The 25,617-nt window shown below is 43.5% G+C and overlaps 1 protein-coding gene across 3 annotated transcripts in view; it reads right to left on the bottom strand.

Annotated features, from left to right (window-relative positions):
• The window catches only part of PLS3 (plastin 3), a 110,823-nt gene that overhangs the window by 24,429 nt on the left and 60,777 nt on the right, over window positions 1-25,617 (bottom strand). For all 3 annotated transcript variants that reach the window (XM_069746911.1, XM_069746914.1, XM_069746913.1), the window contains 5 exons: window positions 7,113-7,242; window positions 4,746-4,878; window positions 4,480-4,561; window positions 3,147-3,312; window positions 1,669-1,811 (listed from right to left, as the gene is read on the bottom strand). In XM_069746911.1, the coding sequence (XP_069603012.1) occupies window positions 1,669-1,811; window positions 3,147-3,312; window positions 4,480-4,561; window positions 4,746-4,878; window positions 7,113-7,242 (654 nt within the window). The remainder of the gene's footprint in view (window positions 1-1,668; window positions 1,812-3,146; window positions 3,313-4,479; window positions 4,562-4,745; window positions 4,879-7,112; window positions 7,243-25,617) is intronic.

The following is a 25,617-nucleotide window of genomic DNA, read 5'->3' as shown; positions in this document are numbered from 1 at the left end:
GCCATATGCTGAGAGGTAACTAAGAGGGTGGTCAGTTATAGAGATAAGTCGTATCAAAAAGAACAATTGGGCTAAATAGCCCATCAGTCAATACTCATCTCACAGTAAAAACACATAACAGAGGGCAAATGGTTTGGCCCAGGGCAATTCAATATAGATCTACGCCACACATGGCGATATAAGGTTACCTTGGGACATGGTGTAAGAGGGTGCAGGCGTGCTGTAAGCAGGAAAGGCCTCGACGCGCGTTTCACCATTGTGGCTTCGTCAGGAGTGCACAGACCCATCATGATGTGAATACTCACAGCGGTGAGGGCGACTGCGCGTCACAGGACATGGGCGGGAGGACGTGCGTCATCACTGCCCATCCCCATGGCAATGCGACCGGCCCACAACGCCACCTAAGCAACACAGCGCTTGCGTGGGGTGTGTTCAAGTCGGAAGGATTCAATGGAGGTAGTATGCATGTAACCGTGAGAATAGTCGTTTTAGTGCAATATCGCACCTAAGAGTAACATGCAAAATGTGTGGATAGATTGTGGATCCTAATAAAGCATACTATGTGTTATCTTATATATAATTCTCTAAGGGTCACTTCCGTCTGTCTGTCCTTCTGTCACGGTTATTCATTCGCTGATTGGTCTCGTCAGCTGCCTGTCATGGCTGCCGCGACCAATCAGCGACGGTCGGGCACTGTCCGGAAGAAAATGGCCGCTCCTTACTCCCCGCAGTCACTGCCCAGTGCCCGTCGCCCGCATACTCTCCTCCGGTCACCGCTAACACAGGGTTAATGCCGGCGGTAACGGACCGCGTTATGCCGCGGGTAACACTCCGTTACCGCCGCTATTAACCCTGTGTGTCCCCAACTTTTTACTATTGACGCTGCCTATGCGACATCAAAAGTAAAAAATGTAATGTTAAAAATAATTAAAAAAAAAAACCTGCTAAACTCACCCTCCGTAGTCGCTCGCGCCGGCCGCCATCTTCCGTTGCAGGTTCCGGTGGCAAAGATGGTATGGGAGAAGGACCTGCCATGACATCACGGTCATGTGACCGCGACATCATCACAGGCCCTACGCGCCTGTGCGAGAAAGACCTGCCATGACGTCACGGTCATGTGACCGCGACCTCATCACAGGTCCTGCGCTCATACCAACCCTGGGACCGGAAGCTGCCGTGGACTACAAGGGGCCTTCGGAAAGGTGAGTATATGTTTATTTTTTAACCTGTGACAAACCTGGCTGGGCAATATACTACGTGGCTGGGCAATATACTACGCGGCTGGGCAATATACTATGTGGACATGCATATTCTAGAATACCCGATGCGTTAGAATCGGGCCACCATCTAATAATAGATAAATGACATCACATGTATGGAATTTAAAGAAATATATCATATTATAAAGTTATAAAGTGACCGCCTTCAGCTTGATTTGTTTAGGTCTGTACAGTTAATCCCCTTGCATTTAGCCTTTTCATGTAGAAGAAAATAGATTTTTGGTAACAAAACGATTAAGGAGATGCTGAGGATGAGTATAGATTTGGAGACATGCAGTACAACACGAATGTAACAAGGAGTCATTAACAATCCTGTGTAAGGCTGAGAGGCAGACACACAATACATTATTCATGTTGTATCATTTATCAATGTCCACGTTGGTCCTACCTTAATATCGGTGCTGAAGTTATTGATTTTCTGCCAACCAGCGTTCTCCAGATGGAAGTTGGCCCATCTCAAGAGCAGTTCTTCTGGGGATAATTTCATCAGATCTTCCAGAGTTTCTCCATCACGAAGTAACGCAGCCAAGGCTGGAACAGATCAGTGAAGGGTTGCGATGAAAGGAACCATTAAGATTAACTTTTATGTATAGAGTTCCGATTTAAAGTCGCAAAAAAAAACAAAACTATTTACTAAAGAATACTCCAATACAGTAATATAGAATGTGACAACAGGAGTTGCCACGAGTGAATCTAATTCATGGACTAGATTGCTGCCAAGGGCTCGCTCACATGTTGCGCTTTTGCCACGGAAAAAAAAAAAAAATGCAGCGTTTTGCAGTATCTGTAACCTGAATGAGAGTTCATGCATATGCTCTTTTTTATAGTGCAGATTTGAATCACGTCAATTCTTTCAGAGTTTTCACCAATTGAAATGAATAGATGAACAGTGTCCATCACAAAACCAGTTACTCGCAGTACAATGGCAATATATTGAGTATACTATTGCTACAAAGGTTTGGGTGGCGTCCTATTAATGACTTCGATACCTAGTGAATTTACTGAAATACTGATTACAGTTCAATTTATAAAGGATTATTTCCATCTCTGCAAGTCATCACCTGTGCACAGGTAGGAGACGACTTGCCGATTGCTTGTGGTCTGACCACTGGGACCCTCACAAATCCTGAGAATGTGGCTTTAAAATGCCCCCATAAATAAGGCATAAGCTGTGCATACAGATCGGTCCCACACAGAGCAGTAAGCAGTCATCTGGTGGAGAAGTAATAATTTTACTAAGACTGTAATATAGGAATAATCTCACCAAAAAACATTTTGCACCTATCTACAGGATACATGAAAACAGCACGATCAGTGGAGGTCTCACTACTGAAATCCCAAGTAACCCTTAGAATAGGGGACTAGTGTCACCCGTGTGAATAGAGTGATCGTGCATCAATCTAGATCTATACTTCAAGATCATTACGGGTCTCCGCAGCCAGATTGCCACTGATCATGCCTTTGTCACTAATCTACAGGGTAATCATTTGTTGGATATCCTGAGGATAGGCTATCAATATCAAAATGGGTAGGGGTGTGACACCGGACACCACCACCGATCAGCTGCTCCCGAAAGTGCCTAGTTGTAGAGCAGTGAGCCGCAGCGAGGTACTACAGACCCACTCTTATTCGCTTGAGTAGCGGCAGACGTGCAGTACCCTGCTGTGGCCACTTTACAGTCGAAGGAGCTGTGCTGTACTGACCCGCAACTGAACACATCCAGGTGGTGGTACGGAGAACAGATGATCAACTAGGGTGCTGGCTGTCACATCCCCACCGACCTGGTATTGATGACCCATCATAGGGATAGGCCACCAATATTAAAGTATCAGACAATCCATTGAAACAAACATTGTTGATTCTTACCTTCATTCCTGCTGAGCTCAATGTCTGCAAACAATCCAATCTTTATAATCTGCCACAGAAGCCCCAACACCAGGTGAGGTTTTCCAGCCTTAAGATCTTCTGCACCAATGTTAACCACATGGCAGCCAATGGCAGAGGCAGAGTTTAATGCCAAATTCAGATTTTCCTAAAAACAGTAAAAAGGATAAACCGTATTTACGAGACAAAAAAAAAAAAAATATGTTTAATCTTCTTGAACTCTTGAATTTTCCTACATGTAAATGAAATGTATTCTTTAGTCCTGCACTTTTAAGGGGGTTTCCTCAACCCTTTCTGCAAAACCTGTACTCCATTTGTCTGCTTCATTGACGGATGCATCGTCAGGCTGTTGGCCAAAACTGTGCCCTCAAAAATCCTGCAATCGGAGGCAGCTTCACCTCTGCAGAATCAAAAGGGCACAGGAAACATTGAACGTGGCTGTACAAATAAATCCGGCCACCTTTAGGGCAGCGCTTACATGCTCTATTGAAAAGAGCTTGTAAGAACTTCACTCCGTGCCTAGGAGACGGTCCTCTGCTGATAAATTACCAGCTACCGCCGCAACCTAAGCAACAATAATTAAAAATCCCTCCATTTTTGAAAACAGAGGATTTCAACCAACAAAAATATAGCAAACTTGCTTGTTGATTTTTTTTTTTGACAAGTACTTTGCAATTTTAACCATTTGTGTCCATGAGAATAACCCTTTAAACCTGTGCTACACTATTCCGCTTCCTAGAGCCATCACTATGGGGAGATTATATATTGAACGCAAAAAGAAAATGGGATGCAGTAAACTCTTAATCTCCTTCTATCAGAGGCTGCTGGATGGCAGTAGTTGATCATTTTGCGAGATTTCATAATTTAGTAATATATTGCTTAGATTTCGCATAGTTTTTTAACCATTAGATTTGAATCTCCCACCCATCCTAATAAATATAAGACCACAACACTGACTCCGCACTGCTGCTCCATTCAGGTGGATGCGGCCAGCAACAGGTCATCGGGGTGGCTGGGAACGCCGCTGTGCAGGTAATAGACAGGAAAAGGGCGCAGCACTGAATTCTCAAATTTGCTGAGCAGTCCCTGACCAATGACGATCATAAAAGAATGACATCCTAGACATATGCCATCGCTTAACGAGACAGAAGTAAATTTCAATAATCACACTATACCAAGAAGAAACATGGAAACCACAGCTTCAGATGTATAATATAACCTAGTGCTCATGGATTTATGTGGCGGTGAGGACAGACGAGAAAGCTTCTGACTCAGGCGGCTTGTGTGCACATATTAAATCCTCTTTGTGACTCACCTGAATAGTGAAGGGAGTCAGTTTCTTCTTGTTGATGGCTCTTTCATCAATAGTGTCCGGTACAGACAGGTTAATCATTTTACTGGAAAAAAAAAAAAAGGTAATAATGTTATTATGAAGTCTTAAAACTATTCTGAGAAACTCCGAGGTGCGACTCTCTACTTGGCCTAGACCGGTTTTCTATATGAAACCCAACACCGATATATCTGCACTATCAGAAAGAGATTCTCTGGTGTCTCATTGGTCAGATCTTCAGCACCACTTACCACAGGACGATGCCATCTGCTAATGCCCGGAATAAGTCATTGGTGTTTGGATTCATGGGCAAAACATGCTTGCAGTCTGGATCATTCTCCAATGCCTTATTTATCCAGTTGACAAAGGCATACTTTTCCTCCTCTAAATACAAAAAAAAATTAAAAAAAAAATTTCAAAGTGACTTTAATATTGGTCAGTTAAGATGCAAAAAAACAAAACAAAAAAAAAAAAAAGCACAAGTATCAAATGACATGTCTCAACGACGAAGCAACCAGGCAATGACTGTTAGTCACTAAACTCAAACCAGCTGATGGTTTCTCGGATCAATGACTGTCTATGAGAGAGGATCACCACCATGTTGACCACTAAATCCAATTGATAAAATAGTCTTCAGGTTTGGTAGTAGTTGAATGAGATTTACCCTCGTTTCCTAATAATCTATGGATACACAGTTCTCCAGCCGGCCGCAATTTAAAGTCCACAGAAAACACCAGTAGTCTTGTTACCTTAAGCTACAGTGGTCCATAGTGGACAAACTACCATCCAACGCATTTTGAAAAGTTGTGCTTTTCTTCATCAGGTTGAGCGAATACACTTTTTGATTTCTTAAATGGCCACATCATACCTGTTCCATTTCAGCACTTACCGCATGAGTCTCACAATATTCAAATAGACCAATCGCTTTGAACATTGTGGGATCTAAGGTAAAGGAGAAGTGTACCCACTCATCCCAGATTAAGAAAAGAAACACCTCTTGAAAGCAGTGATGAGCGAACATGCTCAGATAAGGTCTTATCCAAGCACGTTCTCTCATCACTAATTGAAAGGTAATGTGCCCACATTAGGCTACGGATGTCCAAAGGCGAGGTCACAGATTGTGTTCTCTGTGAACGTGTCGATTTTGGACAGTCGCAGCTGGCTGGAACAATATCAATATGGATAATTCGGAAACCAGAGTACATTTCATCCAACTACTACTCATCAAGGAGACTTATTAATTGGATTTAATAATCAATGGGGTGGTCGCCTCACTTCTCCTTTTTCATTGACCATCACTTACTTGTGGAACCATGGCCAGGCCTGAATTCATTGCCTGCATGCTTCCTCATGGACATGTACTGTAGGTTAGTCATTTTCATGTCTACAATTCATACAAGTCTTACTGGTTTTATGCCATGCGAATTTATGGAATAGGTTAATTGACATCAGAGCAGGAGGAAGATATTTATAGTCAACTTTTAGTATTATACTTAGGCGATAACAGGCACACCTACCCTTCTGCAGTGTCTCAGTAGTAGCCATATAAACACATGCATTATCAGTTTAACCCTAAAATTAGGTCAACTACAGACAAAACCAGGGATCGTCTGAGGAAATTGGCACTAGAATTTGTACTGCTCCATCCATTGTACTGTGACCCTAAATACTGCAACTTTCATACAATAACTTTAATGGGAGGAAACTGCACTTTCATACATCCCCAATACACAAAGTATGAACATGTGCTAGTTCTGGTGCACCAGGGTCACTTCAACTTCTGGCACACCTATTAGGTCAGCTGATTGGACACCAGTCTCTCATATTGAACCTTGACTACTCACTGTGCCTCTGTAGGCCTTCAAATAGTAAACAGTCAATAATATGTATGTTTAGAGGAATTTTCCTTGGATGTAGCCTGTACAGCCTCTACGCACTCCCATATAGAAGTACGTGCCAATTCTGCTTAGAAAGAAATAAGGTCTGGTGAAATTACTTAAGCATAAAAGTGACCATTTTCAGGAGATCCTCTCCAGACCCCATTCTTGTCCCCTTCTAGTGCATCTGGACTCTTCAGCAGAGTGATTCTAAAATCATCTAATGATCTCACACAGAAGACTTGGTTAATTTCCAAGGCACTGCTTCCTGAATGATTTCTAAAAGTCCAGAAAGTTTCTTCTACTTACAAGTACCTCCCGATTATTCCAGGAGCATCATCAAGTATGGTTACAGGCTGGGCTATGGGCATAAGATCTTATCGCTGAAGTCAAATGCTGAAAACCCATTTAGAAAAGTGTAGAAGGTGAAAAGATGAACGTTAGCACAAGAATCCTTGTGCTCCACTATAGTTTGCACTGCTTAACCTCCTAACACCCTAGGTGATCCAGCTGGGTCATCCACTAGCGGATGAGCCGACTGCTCGGCAATCGCACACACTTTAGTTTAATTAACAAATTCGTCAATCTTAAATACGGTAATTTCGGAACTACTTCTAATTCTTTGCCGTTTCTCTTTAAATTGCTCACAGGCTTTGATGGATTTAGGGGTTTACTTGGGAGTGTTAAGAGTACATTAGTATTTCTAGCCCAAAAAAAAAAAACTTGCATGACCACACATACCCGAATATGAATGCTGGGTACCCTCACTAGACAGCTCCGAGGTGCCTCCAATGGCGCAAATTCCCTCTTTGCGGTTGATTGCTTTTCGAAAGGTTTTGGCAATGTCACTACTTTTCAACTCAAGCACAAGCTGCAGGAAAAAATATGGATGAGAGGATTGAACTTTAAGCTTGAAAGGGAAAGCACATAGCTTACTGTATTATTAGGGACTAATGGATATTACATCAACTGCTATAAGACTTTAGGCTCTGCTACTTATTTCATCCAAAAAGATTAAGCGCCCAAGGTCAAAATTTCCAGCATCACTGCTACTTGTCCTTTTAATAGTAAAAGCATTTTAAGTAGACAAAAAGTTAAAGTATTTCTTAAATTCCCCAATGGACACTTAAGTACAAAAGCTCTACTTACCAACGATATAGACTTCATAAATCGTACATGTACAAAATAAATACAACAGATGACAAATTCTGTTCAACATCCGGACAGAACATTCGCCCTTCCTTCATTATTTCCTACCTCTCATGCTCCCCATCCATCACACACACTAATGTACACCCCACTATCCCGAATTTTTTAATTTTTATTTCAAATATATTCTGTTTGCAAACCAGGTACATTTAACCATATCCGTATTTTCAGATGAATATCCAGTAATTTCTCTATGTACATAACACTTTTTTGGTCATTACATAGGTCTACAAAAAGAGAAAAATTTTCTTCAGGTGCCAAGGTTTTCTGAATGGATTCAGGGTATTTTGAGGGGAAGAATTAAAAAAATCCCATTACTTTTGCCAAATTGTTTTCAGTTTTGGGGATCATTTATCCAAGAAAATACTACATTTCCCAAATGCGACGAGTGTGATAAATGCAACAGCTTTTGGTCTGTCTTGACTGTGTGTTAGGTACAATGAAAAATCCCATATAATTTTGTATTTCAAATTTGTGAGCTTACAATGCTATAAGAGCAATTTAAAAAAAAAAAAAATTAAAAAAAATCTGTAATTAATTATTAAAGCACCACTCCAGCAGGGGGTGGGGGTCAGTCTGAAGTGGCGCATTAAATCTAAGCTCCCTGTGCTCGTTATTATACTCACCTTCCAGCAGCTTTTACAGACACTGCTCTGGTCCAGCGGCGCCATATTGGGCCGGTAAACTCCAACTGTCCAGGAGTCACGTCAAGCTCTCAATACCCGTCATGAGAGCCAGAACGAGGCTCTCAGACTTACTGAAAAGTCACCTCCAGCGCCCTTCAGCAGACACAGGGGAATGCTGGCAAGTCATTTTTCACCAGAGAAACAGAAGCGATGCTGGAAAAGAATCAAGGGCGACAGGTGACTCATTTAAAGCACCACTTCAGCGGTGCAATAAAGATTAAAAAAAAGCTGGAGCGGTGCTTTATATCTCTCAGAAACTGGAACCAATCTGGCAAAGCCAAAGTCATATTCTTAATCAGCACCATAAACTTGATATAAAATCGTTCAGACATTGTTGGCAACAAAGTCACTGTATACCAGTGTTCTATTACTTGAATTCTGCATTTTTCACTTGTATGCTCTAAATTCCAGTTTTCCCTTAGCTGGTGGGTTGGAGATTGTACTGTCTATGAGAAACGACTGAACAGCTAAAGACACAGATTCTTGTTCTCCTGTCTAGGAAACAACATCATACAGCAGTAGTGAGCAGTGTAACTGAATACAGTTCTAGGGTGAACTAAACACTTATTAAAGGGACACTGTCACCTGAATTTGGAGGGAACAATCTTCAGCCATGGAGGCGGGGTTTGGGGGTTTTTGATTCACCCTTTCCTTACCCGCTGGCTGCAATATTGGATTGAAGTTCATTCTCTGTCCTCCATAGTACACGCCTGCGCAAAGCAATCTTGCCTTGTGCAGGCATGTACTACGGAGGACAGAGAATGAACTTCAATCCAATATTGCAGCCAGCATGCAGCCAACGGGTAAGGAAAGGGTGAATAAAAAACCCCAAAACCCCGCCTCCGTGGCTGAAGATTGTTCCCTCCAAATTCAGGTGACAGTGTCCCTTTAAAAAACAGCAGCAGAATGAGTGTTTTTTTCCCCCCCTCAATTCAATTTTCGAAAAAATAAACAAATCTGTAGGAAACTAATCTGAACCCTCAGTGACATTTTGAACAGTATAGATTAGATATTTTCAGAGTGGATGAAGGGTACAAGAGGCAAGGGATGTTGCGGGGTGGAAAGGAGTGTTTGAGTGGAGGGGGAAAAAAAAAAAAAAAAAAGTATTTCTGTGCTAGGCTATATTACAGAGTTTCTAGTACTATTAATTAATGCAAAGCTTAAAGAAAAATAAGTGATCTTTAAAGGGAACCTGTCACCCCCAAAATCAAAGGTGAGCTAAGCCCACCGGCATCAGGGGCTTATCTACAGCATTCTGTAATGCTGTAGATAAGCCCCGCCCCCCGATGTAACCTGAAAGATGAGAATAAGAGGTTAGATTATACTCACCCAGGGGCAGTCTCGGTCCGATGGGCGTCGCAGTCCTGGGCCTCCCATCTTCTTACGATGACGTCCTCTTGTCTTCACTCTGCGGCTCCGGCGCACTTTGTCTGCCCTGTTGAGGGCAGAGTAAATTGCTGCAGTGCGCAGGTGCTGGGAAAGGTCGGAGAAGCCCGGCGTGAATACCAGAAGAGGAAGTCATTGTAAGAAGATGGGAGGCCCTGGCCCTGTAGATAAGCCCCTGATGCTGGTGGGCTTCGCTCACCTTCGATTTGGGGGGGGGGGGGGGGGGGTGTTTCCCTTTAAATCAATTTAAAAATGATGATTGTTACACATTGTTAACTACACCGTACTAATGAAAGCTAAATGTCATGGACAATAATATTGCAAATTTGTATTTTTTTCTTTTTTAAGCCTGTGCTTAATGCAAACAGCGATATATTCCTCTCTGAAAACCAACATGTTTTGTGTTTGCTTTCACTCTAGGCTTAACACGAGACAAAAGACGGATCATTTCATGGAATATTCCACAAGCATTGCAAGTAAAGACCATGCTTATATTGTCAGCAGAAGCACATTACCAGACAGTTGTCACTGGTGGCCGAGAGGCAACAAGCCCACTGAGCACTTTAGCTGTGTGCATCTGATCCCAGGAGGCTGAGCACCATGGATCTGTGTACCTGCCATATGTGCAGCACAACTAATTCCACCGGTTACATTATTTACCACTTGTAACAAAAGGGACAACACTTTCACACAAATGATTTACTGGGCGACAATGCTGTACTAATTTCTTTGCGGGATCTATAGAATATATACATATACACACACACACACACACAAATTCATACATTTGGCTAAATGCTAGTGCTTACTGTTTTACATCTTTAATGAGACTCAACATATTGATATTGACTCTTATTGCTCAACTACAAAACCTTGGATAGTCCGAAGCTTTAAGGCTATGTGCACACATTGCGGATTCTCTGCGGATTCGCAGCGTTTTGCAGTGCAGAAACGCTGCAGATCCGCAATTGATTTACAGTACAATGTAAATCAATGAGTAAAAAAAATGCTATGCACACTTAGCGGAAAATCCGCTGCGGAAACGCTGCGGTTTAAAAGTAGCATGTCACTTTGTGAATCTGCAGCGTTTTTGTACCCATTCCATTATAGAAAACCGCAGGGGTAAAAAAAACGTGACAAATCCGCAGGTGCGTTTTCTGCCAGGAGGCGCAGAATCCGCACCAGAAATTCCTAAGCCTAATCAGCAACGTGTGCACATAGCCTAAAGGGTTAGCCTCATGTACACTAATGGGTAAGATGCGAAAAAAAAAAAAAAAAATCAATTTACTTGTCAAAGAAAAATCCTGTGTTCAAGTTTTAAAGAAAATGCTGCAATTTTTATTTGTCTGTTTACTGCTTTGAATCCTAGAATATGGGCCACTGTTGCAGTCTAGAAGTGGTGACTTAACATGCAAAGTGTTAACAAGTGCTGCTCTTACGCAGACCGGATCGTCAAAGAGAACTGTGAGCTCCCAACGTGGCAAGCGCAAGTGAAACCTTGATCTTCCGATGCTACAGGGGTAAAGCAGTCTCTACAGTATGGAGAGTGCGGCAGACTGAGGATGCCACTGGTCTTAACTGTCAATCAGTAGTGCAAGCCTCCCATCAAGCAGGAACATGAGCAGTAGCGCTCTCCAGATAAGGCAATTCCTTTAAGGGGTTGGCCACTATGAAAACATTAGCCAATCTGAAGGCTGAAAAGGGGAAAATAGTAAGTAAGGGGGTCTAAATCGACAACCAGCTGACATAAATCGCTATAAAATATTGCGCTTAATGAAACCGACTTGAGACATACAATGTCCCCTCTAAAATGTGTATCAAAAATGCCTGGCTAGCCTGCAAAGGTTGGCACTCTACTTAACAGCGGATATAACATGCCCGCTCAACAATAGCCGACCCTGGGAGTCCCTGTGGGTAGTAGATGTTCGACCCCCAGAGTTCATAAATGTCAGCTGAATTGAGCTATCTATGCACTTGAAGCCAGTATTTAGCAGCACTAATATTTTATTTCACTTGTTTGTTGTTGTGTTTGTGGTGTATTTTTTGGTGGTGGCTTTTATTGAGGGATTCCTTTTTAGGGACTTCAGGGATAGTCTACGTTGAGCGGGGGCGCCATATCGTATCCCAGGGTGCCAACCTCCGCTGTCAGGAAGGGCATTCAATAGGGATAGGCACTTCTATCTTCCCTAGTCCTTTCCTGTATACTTGTATTGCTATATACTTTTTTCTGGCATAATATTTTTTGTATACCAGAGACCCTGTTTTCCCGTAGGATCCCTCCTACTGGTCTTTATATTTTTGCTTTCTAGTTTTTAATTATTACATAAAAGTTTACTGTTTTAGGTCTTGCGTTAGTTCTTTGGTTTTTGCTCTTATAATACTGGACCTCGGTTATTTCTATTCTGGTTTTCCTTTGAAGTTTAGTCTTTAACAAGTGAAATGCAGCTCAATTGGGTTGAGATCAGGTGACTGACTTGGCCATTCAAGAATATTCCACTTTGCTTTAACCCCTTTACCCCCAAGGGTGGATTGCACGTCAATGACCAGGCCACTTTTTACAATTCTGACCACTGTCCCTTTATGAGGTTAGAATCACCAGGATCCGTTGAAGCGTTCCAGAGTTATGACATTGTTTTCTCGTGACATATTGTACTTCATGACAATGGTAAAATTTCTTTGATTATTACCTGCGTTTATTTGTGAAAAAAACGGAAATTTGGCGAAAATTTTGAAAATTTCGCAATTTTTCAAACTTTGAATTTTTATGCAATTAAATCACAGATATGTCACACAAAATACTTAATAAGTAACATTTCCCACATGTCTACTTTACATCAGCATAATTTTGGAACCAAAATTTTTTTTTGTTAGGGAGTTATAAGGGTTAAAAGTTGACCAGCAATTTCTCATTTTTACAACACCATTTTTTTTTTTAGGGACCACATCTCATTTGAAGTCATTTTGAGGGGTCTATATGATAGAAAATGCCCAAGTGTGACACCATTCTAAAAACTGCACCCCTCAAGGTGCTCAAAACCACATTCTAGAAGTTTATTAACCCTTCAGGTGTTTAATAGGAATTTTTGGAATGTTTAAATAAAAATGAACATTTAACTTTTTCACAAAAAATTTACTTCAGCTCCAATTTGTTTTATTTTACCAAGGGTAACAGGAGAAAATGGACCCCAAAAGTTGTTGTAGAATTTGTCCTGAGTACGCCGATACCCCATATGTGGGGGTAAACCACTGTTTGGGCGCATGACAGAGCTTGGAAGCGAAGGAGGGCAATTTGACTTTTCAATGCAAAATTGACAGGAATTGAGATGGGACGCCATGTTGCGTTTGGAGAGCCACTGATGTGCCTAAACATTGAAACCCCCCACAAGTGACACCATTTTGGAAAGTAGACCCCCTAAGGAACTTATCTGGATGTGTGGTGAGCACTTTGACCCACCAAGGGCTTCACAGAAGTTTATAATGCAGAGCCATAAAAATAAAATAAAATTTTTTTCCCACAAAAATTATTTTTTAGCCCCCAGTTTTGTATTTTCCCTAGGGTAACAGGAGAAATTGGACCCCAAAAGTTGTTGTCCAATTTGTCCCGAGTACGCTGATACCCCATATGTGGGGGGGGGGGGGGACCATCGTTTGGGCGCATGGGAGGGCTCGGAAGGGAAAGAGCGCCATTTGGAATGCAGACTTAGATGGAATGGTCTGCAGGTGTCACATTGCGTTTGCAGAGCCCCTAATGCACCTAAACAGTAGAAACCCCCCACAATTGACCCCATGTTGGAAACTAGACCCCTCAATGAACTTATCTAGATGTGTTGTGAGAACTTTGAACCCGCAAGTGTTTCACTACAGTTTATAACGCAGAGCCGTGAAAATAAAAAATCTTTTTGTTTTCCCACAAAAATTTTTTAGCCCCCAGTTTTGTATTTTCCCAAGGGTAACAGGAGAAATTGGACCCCAAAAGTTGTTGTCCTATTTGTCCTGAGTACGCTGATACCCCATATGTTGGGGTAAACCCCTGTTTGAGCACACGGGAGAGCTCGGACGGGAAGGAGCACTGTTTTACTTTTTCAACGCAGAATTGGCTGGAATTGAGATCGGACGCCATGTCGTGTTTGGAGAGCCCCTGATGTGCCTAAACAGTGGAAACCCCCCAATTATAACAAACCCTAATCCAAACACATCCCTAACCCTAATTCCAACGGTAACCCTAACCACACCTCTAACCCTGACACACCCCTAACCCTAATCCCAACTGTAAATGTAATCTAAACCCTAACCCTAACTTTAGCCCCAACCCTAACTGTAGCCCCAGCCCTAACCCTAACCCTAACGGGAAAATGGAAATAAATACATTTTTTTAATTTTTCTCTAACTAAGGGGGTGATGAAGGGGGGTTTGATTTAATTTTATAGTGGGTTTTTTTAGCGGATTTTTATGATTGGCAGCCGTCACACACTGAAAGATGCTTTTTATTGCAAAAAATATTTTTTGCGTTACCAAATTTTGAGAGCTATAATTTTTCCATATTTTGGTCCACAGAGTCATGTGAGGTCTTGTTTTTTGCGGGACGAGTTGACGTTTTTATTGTTACCATTTTCGGGCACGTGACATTTTTTGTTCGCTTTTTATTCCGATTTTTGTGAGGAAGAATGACCAAAAAACAGCTATTCATGAATTTCTTTTGGGGGAGGCGTTTATACCGTTCCGCGTTTGGTAAAATTGATAAATCAGTTTTATTCTTCGGGTCAGTACGATTACAGCAACACCTCATTTATATCATTTTTTTATGTTTTGGCGCTTTTATATGATAAAAACTATTTTATAGAAAAAATAATTATTTTTGCATCGCTTTATTCTCAGGACTATAACTTTTTAATTTTTTTGCTGATGATTCTGTATGGCGGTTCGTTTTTTGCAGGACAAGATGACGTTTTCAGCGGTACCATGGTTATTTATATCTGTCTTTTTGATCGCGTGTTATTTCACTTTTTGTTCGGCGGTATGATAATAAAGCGTTGTTTTTTGCCTCTTTCTTACGGTGTTTACTGAAGGGGTTAACTATTGGGCCAGTTTTATAGGTCGGGTCGTTACGGACGCGGCGATACTAAGTGTACTTTTATTGTTTTGTTTTTTTTATTTAGATGAAGAAATGTATTTATGGGAATATTATTTTTTTTCTTCATTATTTAGGAATTTTTTTTTTTTTTTTTACACATTTGGAAATTTTTTTTTTTTTTTTACTTTTTTACTTTGTCCCAGGGGGGACATCACAGATCAGTGATCTGACAGTTTGCACAGCACTCTGTCAGATCACTGATCTGACTTGCAGCGCTGCAGGCTTCACAGTGCCTGCTCTGAGCAAGCTCTGTGAAGCCACCTCCCTCCCTGCAGGCCCCGGATCCGCGGCCATCTTGGATCCGGGCCTGGAACAGGGAGGTAAGACCCTCGCAGCAACGCGATCACATCGCGTTGCTGCGGGGGGCTCAGGGAAGCCTGCAGGGAGCCCCCTCCCTGCGCGGTGCTTCCCTGCACATCGCGATCATCTTTGATCGCGGTGTGCCGGGGGTTAATGTGCCGGGGGCGGTCCGTGACCGCTCCTGGCACATAGTGCCGGATGTCAGCTGCGATAAGCAGCTGAAACCCGGCCGCGATCGGCGGCGCTCCCCCCGTGAGCGCTGCCGATTGCTATGAGGTACTATCCCGTCCAGGGTCAGATAGGCCCAGGGCACCTGGACAGGATAGTACGTCTAAGGTCACAGAGGGGTTAATAAACTCCTGGGTTGCTTTGGCTTTATGTTTTGGGTCATTGTCCATCTGTAGTATGAAACGACGACCAATCAGTTTGCTGCATTTGGCTGGATCTGAGCACACAGTATGGCTCTAAATTCCTCAGAATTCATTCGGCTGCTTCTGTCCTGTGTCACATCATCAGTAAACACTAGTGACCCAGTGCCACTGGCAGCCATGCATGCCCAAGCCATCACACTGCCTCCACCATGTTTTACAGATGATGTGGTATGCTTTGGATTATGAGCTGTACCACGCCTTCGCCATACTTTTCTCTTTCCATCATTCTGGTAGAGGTCGATCTTGGTTTCATCTGTCCAAAGAATGTTCTTCCAGAACTGTGCTGGCGTTTTTAGATTTTTTTTTTTTAGCAAAGTCCAGTCTAGCCTTTTTATTCTTGATGCTTATGAGTGGCTTGCACCGTGCAGTGAACCCTCTGTATTTACTTTCATGCAGTCTTCTCTTTATGGTAGATTTGGATATTGATACGCCGACCTCCTGGAGAGTGTTGGTCACTTGGTTGGCTGTTGTGAAGGGGTTTCTCTTCACCATGGAGATTATTCTGCGATCATCCACCACTGTTGTCTTCCGTGGACGCCCAGGTCTTTTTGCATTGATGAGTTCACCAGCGCTTTCTTTCTCAGGATGTACCAAACTGTAGATTTTGCCTCTCCTAATATTGTAGTAATTTCTCGGATGGGTTTTTCTGTTTTCACAGCTTAAGGATGGCTTGTTTCACCTGCATGGAGAGCTCCTTTGACCGCATGTTTACTTTACAGCAAAACCTTCCAAATGCAAGCACCACACCTCAAATCAACTCCAGGCCTTTTATCTGCTTAATTGAGAATGACATAACGAAGGGACTGCCCACACCTGTCCATGAAATGGCATTGGAGTCAATTGTCCAATTACTTTTGGTCCCTTTAAAAACAGGGTGGTACATGTTAAGGAGCTGAAACTCCTAAACCCTTCATCCATTTTTTGATTTGATAATGTGTGCAAACTGTAAAGCACTGCGGAATATGTTAGCGCTATATAAAAATAAAGATTATTATTTTAATGTGGATACCCTCAAATGAAAGCTGAAAGTCTGAATTTCAACTGCATCTGAATTGTTTTGTTTAAAATTGTGGTAATGTCTATAACCAAAATTAGAAAAATGTTGTCTGTCCAAATATATATGGACTTAAAATGTATAGTTTGTCAGGCATACGTAGCATAGTTGTGTCCTACTTTTGTGTCCTTTTTTTGGTGTTTTAAATTCACCGAAAAAGGCCTCATATCTGCATGCTCCAAGTTTGGTCATTGGAGGCTGGTATATTTTTTTTTTTTGGCGGTCTGAGTCAAATTCTAAACAGCACTATTTCACCTACACAAAAAAAAAAAAAAAAAAAAATTTTGAAAAGGCAACAGATTTGCCAGTGTGGTATTTCTGTTACAGCCGTCATATATCTCTCCTCCAAATTTTGGCATTGGAGGCCGATGTACTTAGTTGTTTGTGGCTGTCTGAAACTCAAATTCTATAAAGCGCTATTTAGAATCCCCCAAAAATTGAAAGGCCACAGATTTGCGAGTGTGGTATTTCCATTACAGCCGTCATAGCTCTCTGTGCTGAAAGTTTGGGCATTGGAGGCCGGTGTACTTATTTTGTGGCTGTGTGAAACTCATTCTATAGAGTGCTATTTAGCATAAATTAACTTAAAAAAAAAGTTCACAGTCTGTTAGGTCAGGCTGAAGCCTGCCTGGTGTTTGGGTTTGAAAAATTGTAGATTTGCAGGCATACTGATCACATTATTTCGCTAGTAATACAGACATTTGTGTTGAGCATTTGGAATAGTGCAGTAGTCCATTTAAAATGGATAGGGCAAGGGACGGGGAAGTGGATGTGATGCTGATGGTGCATCCAGAGGAAGAGGCCGTGGGCAAGGTGAAAGTGGGCAACAACAAAGCCCCACATCTTCTCGCTCAACCTTCCTGTCCCAGTTTCTGGGGGACCGCAGCACACCAGTATTGAAGCCAGAGCAGTGTGAAACGGTTGTTGGTTGGATAGTGGATAATGATTCCAGTCACTTAGCCGCCACCACCTTGTTTTCCACACTGTCAAGTCTGAGTAGCCGTGATCGTCCTTCCTCCTACCATGCCAAGTGCCCTGAGACAACTGATCCCACACTTGGACACTCTGAAGAGCTGTTCAGCTTTCCCCATTTCAAGATTCAGAAATCTCTGCCGGTCAACTTGAAGTGTGGAAAGAGGAGATCGCATGTAGAGCTGCCCAAAGCTTTGACCAGCCACAGTCATACGAAGGCAATGGTGGGAAAGTGTCACAAGAGGTTAAAGATGAGACAATTGCCAGAAAGTCAGGAGGAGCAGGGTGCGGATGTGGAAGACGAGGTGGTGGATGACAGTGACTGACCCAACCTGGCAGGAGGAAATGCATAGCAAGGATAGCAGCACAAATGGGGAAGGAGGCATATACTCCCAACAGGCAGGAAGAAGCAGTGTGGTGGCCACAGACAGAAGGTGTGCATTCGTTGCCCGTGACACCAACATGAGCTAAGTTGTCATTCCACCTGTGAGATCTTCCAGAGTCTGGCTATTTTTTTAAAGACTCTGCCGATAACCCCAAACAGGCCATTTGCAGCACCTGCCATGCCCGCATCAGCAGGGGTAGCAAAACAACCAGCCTGACCACCACCAGCATGATCAGGCACATACAAGCAAAGCACCGGACTTTGTGGGCCAAACCCCAGGCTCAATGCCTGCTGGTCACACCACTGCTTTTTCCACTGTTTTTATTATTATTATTATTATTTATTTATATAGCACCATTGATTCCATGGTGCTGTACATGAGAAGGGGTTACATACAAGTTACAAATATCACATACAGTAAACAAACTAACAATGACGGACTGATACAGAGGGGCGAGGACCCTGCCCTTGCGGGCTTACATTCTACAGGATTATGGGGAAGGAGACAGTAGGTTGAGGGTTGCAGGAGCTCCGGTGTTGGTGAGGCGGTAGCTCCGGTGTTGGTGAGGCGGTAGCTTCGTTGGTGATGAGGCAGCAGCGGTGTCAGTGCAGGCTGTAGGCTTTCCTGAAGAGATGAGTTTTCAGGTTCCGTCTGAAGGATCCGACTGTGGTTGATAGTCGGACGTGTTGGGGCAGAGAGTTCCAGAGGATGGGGGATATTCGGGAGAAGTCTTGGAGGCGATTGGATGAGGAGCGGATAAGTGTGGAGGAGAGAAGGAGGTCTTGGGAGGACCGGAGGTCACGTGAGGGAAGATATCGAGAGATTAGTTCAGAGATATATGGAGGAGACAGGTTGTGGATGGCTTTGTAGGTCAGTATTAGCAATTTGAACTGGATACGCTGAGGGAATGGGAGCCAGTGAAGAGATTTGCAGAGGGGGGAAGCGGAGGAGTAGCGAGGAGAGAGATGGATTAGTCGGGCAGCAGAGTTAAGGATGGACTGGAGAGGTGCAAGGGTGTTAGCAGGGAGGCCACAGAAAAGGATGTTGCAGTAGTCAAGGTGGGAAATGATGAGGGCGTGCACAAGCATTTTAGTAGATTGGGGGTTGAGGAAAGGACGGATCCTGGAGATATTTTTGAGCTGGAGGCGACAGGAGGTGGAAAGAGCTTGGATGTGTGGTTTGAAGAACAGGGCAGAGTCGAAGGTTACTCCGAGGCAGCGGACTTCGGGTACAGGGGAAAGCATGATGTCATTGACTGCGATAGTTTTTTGTTTTGCGTAGAAGTCAGTCCCCAGCACACTATGCATGTGAAGATGCCTCTAGCCCTGCACCTGTTGTGGCCCACAGTCATGCAGCACCATCAGCAAGCGCGTCCACGTCCTTGTCCCAGCACAGCGTTCAGTTGTCTACAACCCAGTCTTTGCAACGCAAGCAGAAATACCCAACCAACGCCCCACAGGCCACAGTTCTCAATTCTAATATTTCTCTTCTGCTTGCGCTAGAAATGCTGCCTTTTAGGCTTGTTGAGACGGAAGCTTTCCGCAACCTGATGGCAGCGGCTGTCCCAAGGTACTCGGTCCCCAGTTGCCACTATTTCTCCTGTTGTGCTGTATCGGCATCGGCATTACACCAGCACGTGTCCACAACATTACCCGTGCCCTCAACAATGCAGTTACCGGGAAAGTCCACCTAACCACGCACACGTAGACAAGTGCTTGTGGGCAGAGACGGTACATCACAATGACGGCACACTGGGTAAAAAGTGGAAGTCGGGACCCAGTCGGACCTTGGGATGAAACATCCTCCCCACGCCGAGGATTGCTGGCCCTACGTCAATCTGGGTTTCCCCCACAGTGTACAGCTCCTGCACCACCTCCTCTTCATCCTCCATGTCTGAAATCAACACATCAGTCAGAAGCTGGAAGCACTGCAGCACTGCCTCAGCCAAGCGACAACAGGCTGTGCTGAAACTAATCTGCATAGGTGACAAACCACACAATGCAGAAGAGTTGTGGACAGCGCTGAAAGCAGTCAGATGTTTGGATGACACCGCTGAACCAACAGCAAGGCATTGTCATGTGCGACAATGGCCGTAACCTGGTGGAGGCTCTGAGGCAAGGTGAGCTCACAAACGTACCTTGCTTGGCCCATGTGCTTAACCTCGGTTCAACGTTTTCTGAAAAGCTACCCAGAGCTACCAGATCTGCTAGTGAAAGTACGCCGTCTGTCTGCCCATTTTAGAAAGTCAGCTACAGCTTCAGCTGCCTTTGCCGTGCTTCAGCAGCGTTTTCAGCTTCCACCTCACCGACTGTTGTGAAACGTCCCCACAAGCTGGAACTGTACGCTGCATATGTTGGAAAGGATTGTGAGCAGAAGACGGCAGTTGCTTACTACCAACATCAACAAGGCCGTCGAATTTCAGGTCAGACTCCACACAAGACCTCAGGAGTGGACATGGATGTCAGACATATGTAACATCCTCCAAAACTTTGAGGATGGTGAGCGGCTATGATGCCAAAATTAGCATCACAATCCCGCTTCTCAGCATTCTGAAAAACTTCACAATCAAAGAGGATGCATTGAAGGCAGAGCACAATGACATGGAGCAAGGAAACATACAGGGGATTACACTCAGCCCAGCTTCATGTCTTCTCAACGTGGATTGGTAGGCAATGAGGAGGAGGAGGAAGAGGAGGAGGAACATGAGTTACTTTCATGCGCTATAGACGGTACTACAAACGCACCTGTATTAGCTTCTGTTCAGGAGGAATGGCCTGAGGACAGGGAGGAGGATGAGGATGGCATGGTCCTGTGGGTGAGGACACTGAAGTCTTGCCTGTTAGCAGTCTGGCACGCATGGCTGACTTGCGCTGCATTTCACGTGACTCTCGGATTATCCAAATTTTGGGTAACACTCATTACTGGTAGGTGACACTTCTAGACCCAAACTACAAGGAGAACTTTCAATCTATTCTTCCCGAGGCAGAGAGGTGTACTAAAATGTTGCAGTACCACAGGGCCCTTGTAGCAGAATTACTTAGAAAATTCCCATGTGAGAACGCTGGCAGCAGACGCCAGTTTGTTGTACAACCAAGTACTCCAAGTGAGAGAGACAGAAGTACAATCCAGCTCAGGCAGGGGAACAATTGCCAAGTTCTGGGACAGTTTTCTCAGACCCTCCCATCGTGGCAGCACAGAGGCAAGGGGTGCTGTTACAAGAAGTGGAATGTTTGGGAAGATGGTGAGGGAGTACCTTGCAGATTGTACAAACGTCGTCCGTGATTCCTCTGCCTTTTAATTATTGGGTATTCAAGCTGGACACGTGGCATGAACTGGCTCTATGCCTTGGAGGTCCTGGCCTGCCCTACTGCTAGCGTTCTGTCAGAGGGTTTTTAGTGCCGCTGGTGGAATTATAGCAGATAAGCACATTTGCCTGTTAACTGAGAATGCTGACTGGATGAGTATTATAAAAATGAACAAGGCCTGGATTGGGAGAGACTTCTGTACACCACCAAATGAAAACCGTGAAAAAACCTCAAAAACAGTCTCGCTTTTTGAGAGGTGCATTCTCATGCACCTCTTCACAACCACATATGGGTATACGCTTCCAGATTTGGTCTGTTCATTCTTATCCTCCTCCTTATCATCCAGAACCACTATATCACCAGGGTGAACGTGGTCTGTACGGTGCATTTTGGCAAAGGGTGCTGTGATGGCACGGTTAAATTATTATTTATTTATTTATTTTTAAAAAGGACAGCACATTGGGGAATTGGTCGTGACATTCCATTGGGACGACTTCTTAACTCTGTGTCCTGCAATCGAAAATGTACCTGCCACTAGATTACCAGGGTGAACGTGCTCAGTACCGTTATAGGCCGTTGAAGTTTGGGCTAGGGGCATGCGATGGCACTAGAGTATTTTTAAAAAAGGTACCCCCATTGGGGAATTGTTTGGCAGATCATGCACTGCATTAAAGTCTAAGAAACCCACACCACTACATTGGCCCTAATTCTTAACTGTCACTTTTTCATTTTGTAATAAACAGGACCCCACATTGAGGAATTGGGCATTACATTACATTGGGCCTACTTCTTAAGTCTGTCTTCTGCAATGTGTCCTTCAACTGCCACTAGATGACCAGGGTGCACGTGCTCAGTACTGTTATAGGCCAGTGAATTTTGGGCATGCGGGCTGTGATGGCACTATATTATTAAGTCCAAAAAGGACAACACATTGGGGAATTGGGCATGACATTTCTTTGGGCCTACTTCTTAATTCTGTCTCCTGCAATCTGTCCTGTACCTGCAAGTAGATCACCAGGGTGACCGTGCTCTGTACGGGGCATTTAGGTCTAGGGGGCTGTGATGGCACTATATTTTTAAGTCCAAAAAGGATCCCACATTGGGGAATTGGGCATGGCATTCCATTGGGCCTACTTATTAACTCTGTCTTCTGCAATGTCTTTTGAATAACTGCCACTAGATCACCAGGGTGAACGTGCTTTGTACGACTATAGGCCGGTGAAGTTTGGTCAAGGGGGCCTGTGATGGCACTAGTTATTTTTACAAAATGTGCCCCCCATTGGTGAAATCACATCCTTGTTGGCATACACTTCATAACATTTGTGTACCTTAAAGAGCTCACTTGAAGAGCTCCTTTTTGTGTTGCCTGGTTGCCAACATTAGACAATACACTTCATATAAATTTAATGAAGCAATGCTGTTACTTTGCCTCAGTATTTCATTAAAAAAATATAGCTTTGTCCACTAAATTTGTTTCTCTCCTTGCGAGCTTTAACTTTGTCTGCCTCTAATGTACAAATGGACAATATACAGATGGCGATTGTAAACAAGATTGAAATACTGTTTACCGAATGCGTTCAGACAATCACATAGCTGCATTTCTTGTAAAACATTTAGAGATGTGACAGAATGCTCATAGTGACACAATCTTGATAAATGTTTGTTTATTCACTTCACAAACAGTTCTAAACCTCTATAGGTTTGCTGTTTGTCATTGTAAAACATTAAGGCTTACTGAAACTATGCCAGTGGTGGTTTGATCTAAATCCTTGTGGCTTTTATGGCCCCTCGTCTGATGACTCCATGATATCTCAGTTTCATCGAACCCTGAAAAGTGGCCACTTGAAGGTATGGGTGAAGCTAGAGTTAGTACATAGAGACAGTTATTCACTATATAAGACCAGAGAAACATGACTAAAACAGATGCCAAAACTGGGGTACCTGTACATGTACAGTGTGTTGATACCTGCATAATTGGGGACACCCATGCAGTGTAGGTAATCTCCCAGAGGTGATCAGTCTTGGTGTTGCTTCTCTGATATTCCAGACGGATGATGTTTAACCTTCCTCCCGCTGAGTAGGTACAATTGTAACTATTCCATTTTAAAATTGCAATAACTCTTTCGAAAAGCTGTAGAGGGCTGAAATTTCGTGACATCTCTGCAGTTTTGGCCCAGAATATATCGGCCAAATTTCAATAAAATACCGACCCGAGTATAAGCCGACCCCCCCTAATTTTGCCACAATAAAACTGGGAAAACTTAATGACTCGAGTATAAGCCTAGGGTGGAAAATGCAGCAGCTACCGGTAAAATTCAAAAGTAAAAATAGATACCAATAAAAGTAAAATTAATTGAGACATCAGTAGGTTAAGTGTTTTTGAATATCCATATTGAATCAGGAATCAGGAGCCTCATATAATGCTCCATAAAGTTTGATGGGCCCCATTAGATGCTCCAAATTAAAATATGCCATATAATCCTGCATAAAGGGTAATAAGGGCCCCATAAGATGCTCCATAGAGATATTTGCCCTATATAGTGCTGCACAAGTGTTATGGCCCCATAAGATGCTCCGCACAGCCACTTGCCCCATATAGTGCTGCACAAGCAAGATGCTCCGTATAATCAGTTGCCCCATATGCTTTTGCTGCACAAAAAAAAAAAAAAAGATAAAAATCACATACTCACCTCTCCTCGCGCAGGACCCCGGCACTTTCAATACCTGCTCCTCGTGTGGCTCCGTCGTCGGCACTGACGTTCAGCAGAGGGCGCGCACTGACTAAGTCACCGCGCCCTCTAACCTGAGAATCACTGCCAGAGGACGATGAAGACAGAGCCGCACTGGAACGAGGAGAGGTAAATATCGCGCAGCGCTGCGCTGCCACCTCCCCGTATACTCACCTGCTCCTGGCGCTGCGTCCCTGCTTCTTCCACCGCTGCATCTTCTTCCTGTATTGAGCAGTCACCGTTACCGCTCACTGCAGAAATGAATATGTGGCTCCACCTCTATGGGAGGTGGAGCCACATATTCATTTCTGTAATGAGCGGTACCATGTGACCGCTCAGTGCAGGAAGAATCTGCAGCGTTGGAAGAAGCAGGGACGTCCATGGACCGCGCCGGGAGTAGGCAAGTATAATTACACCTTCCCCCCACCCCCCTCACCTGCCAACCCCCGAGTATGACTCGAGTATAAGCCGAGAGGGGGACTTACAGCCAAAAAAATGGGCTGAAAATCTCGGCTTATACTCGAGTATATACGGTAGTTAATCTTCATATATACTTAAACACTATATTTATTTAATCCTAATATGTACTTATTAACCTGTGTTTGTCAACACATACAAAAGTGTACGCACTCACTATTCAATCATACTATTCCTTTAATTTTGTAGTTTGCAATAAAATTGCCTTGCATTGCAAATATTTGCCTTTTTCAAAGCCGTATCTGAACCTTAGTGTTAAAAACATGGCAAATAAAATTGCCAAATTCTCCTGTTAATAATTGTGCAAAGAGGGAACCATCATACCATTAAAAAATATGAGTGAATTTTCCTGGGCCCATCCAGTATGGGGGTTCCAAGGCCTAATGGAGTGCATATGACTGACTGCAGCAGGGCTGGCCTTCCTGCCAATGTGTAAAACAAAGGAGTACGGGAGTAAAAATGCATATTGTGAAGTGGATTTTCCTGGGCCCATCCATTATGTGGGTTCAAAGGCTTATTGGGGTGCATATGAATTGGTAGCAGGGCAGGTCTTGAATTCAATGCAACACTTTCAGGAGTCCTCCAGGGACATCTTATGAAGGGGTATTGTGGTGCATCGTAATTCTTGGCAGCCCATCCACTCACAGCATAGGCTGCAACAGCTTAGGAGACCCACTGTTTCACAATGGCCCTTTAAGAAGATTAATGCCGCCTGATGCACCAGTAAAAATAGGCTCTGTGACTTTAAGAGTCCCTCCTTGGTACATGAAACAAGATGGGTCTCCTTATGTGGCACACACCGCATGGCCAGCTAGGGGTGTTAAATGTTACAATGACATTTCCCATTTAATGCATTTGTAGTGGTTGAAAGCAATGTTAAAGTTGAAAAACGCTTCAAAAACGCTGCGTCTGAACTAAGCCTAAGTGGGAGAGGAAATTTTCGGTCTGGGGTGAAATATTTGGCCTAAAGGCAAGTCATTAACCTGCAATGGATGCACCTTGACATATTTCCAAGCAAAACTCGTTTTGGTTTCGTTTTCATGCGTTTTTGTGGCACCGGGAAAAATGGCATGACTCAGAAAAAAAATGATAGGAGTCAGGAATGCTTCCAGGGGCGATCCCCATGATGTCCCTGTGTCATTTGAGAAGTGATTCCATCATTTGCAGATGTTTTTAGACA

Source organism: Ranitomeya imitator, chromosome 2 (assembly GCF_032444005.1).
Source record: "Ranitomeya imitator isolate aRanImi1 chromosome 2, aRanImi1.pri, whole genome shotgun sequence".
NCBI classification, from domain to species: Eukaryota; Metazoa; Chordata; class Amphibia; order Anura; family Dendrobatidae; genus Ranitomeya; species Ranitomeya imitator.
The sequence above is the reverse complement of the archived record's forward strand: the minus strand, read 5'-3'. Positions and strand labels throughout refer to the sequence as shown.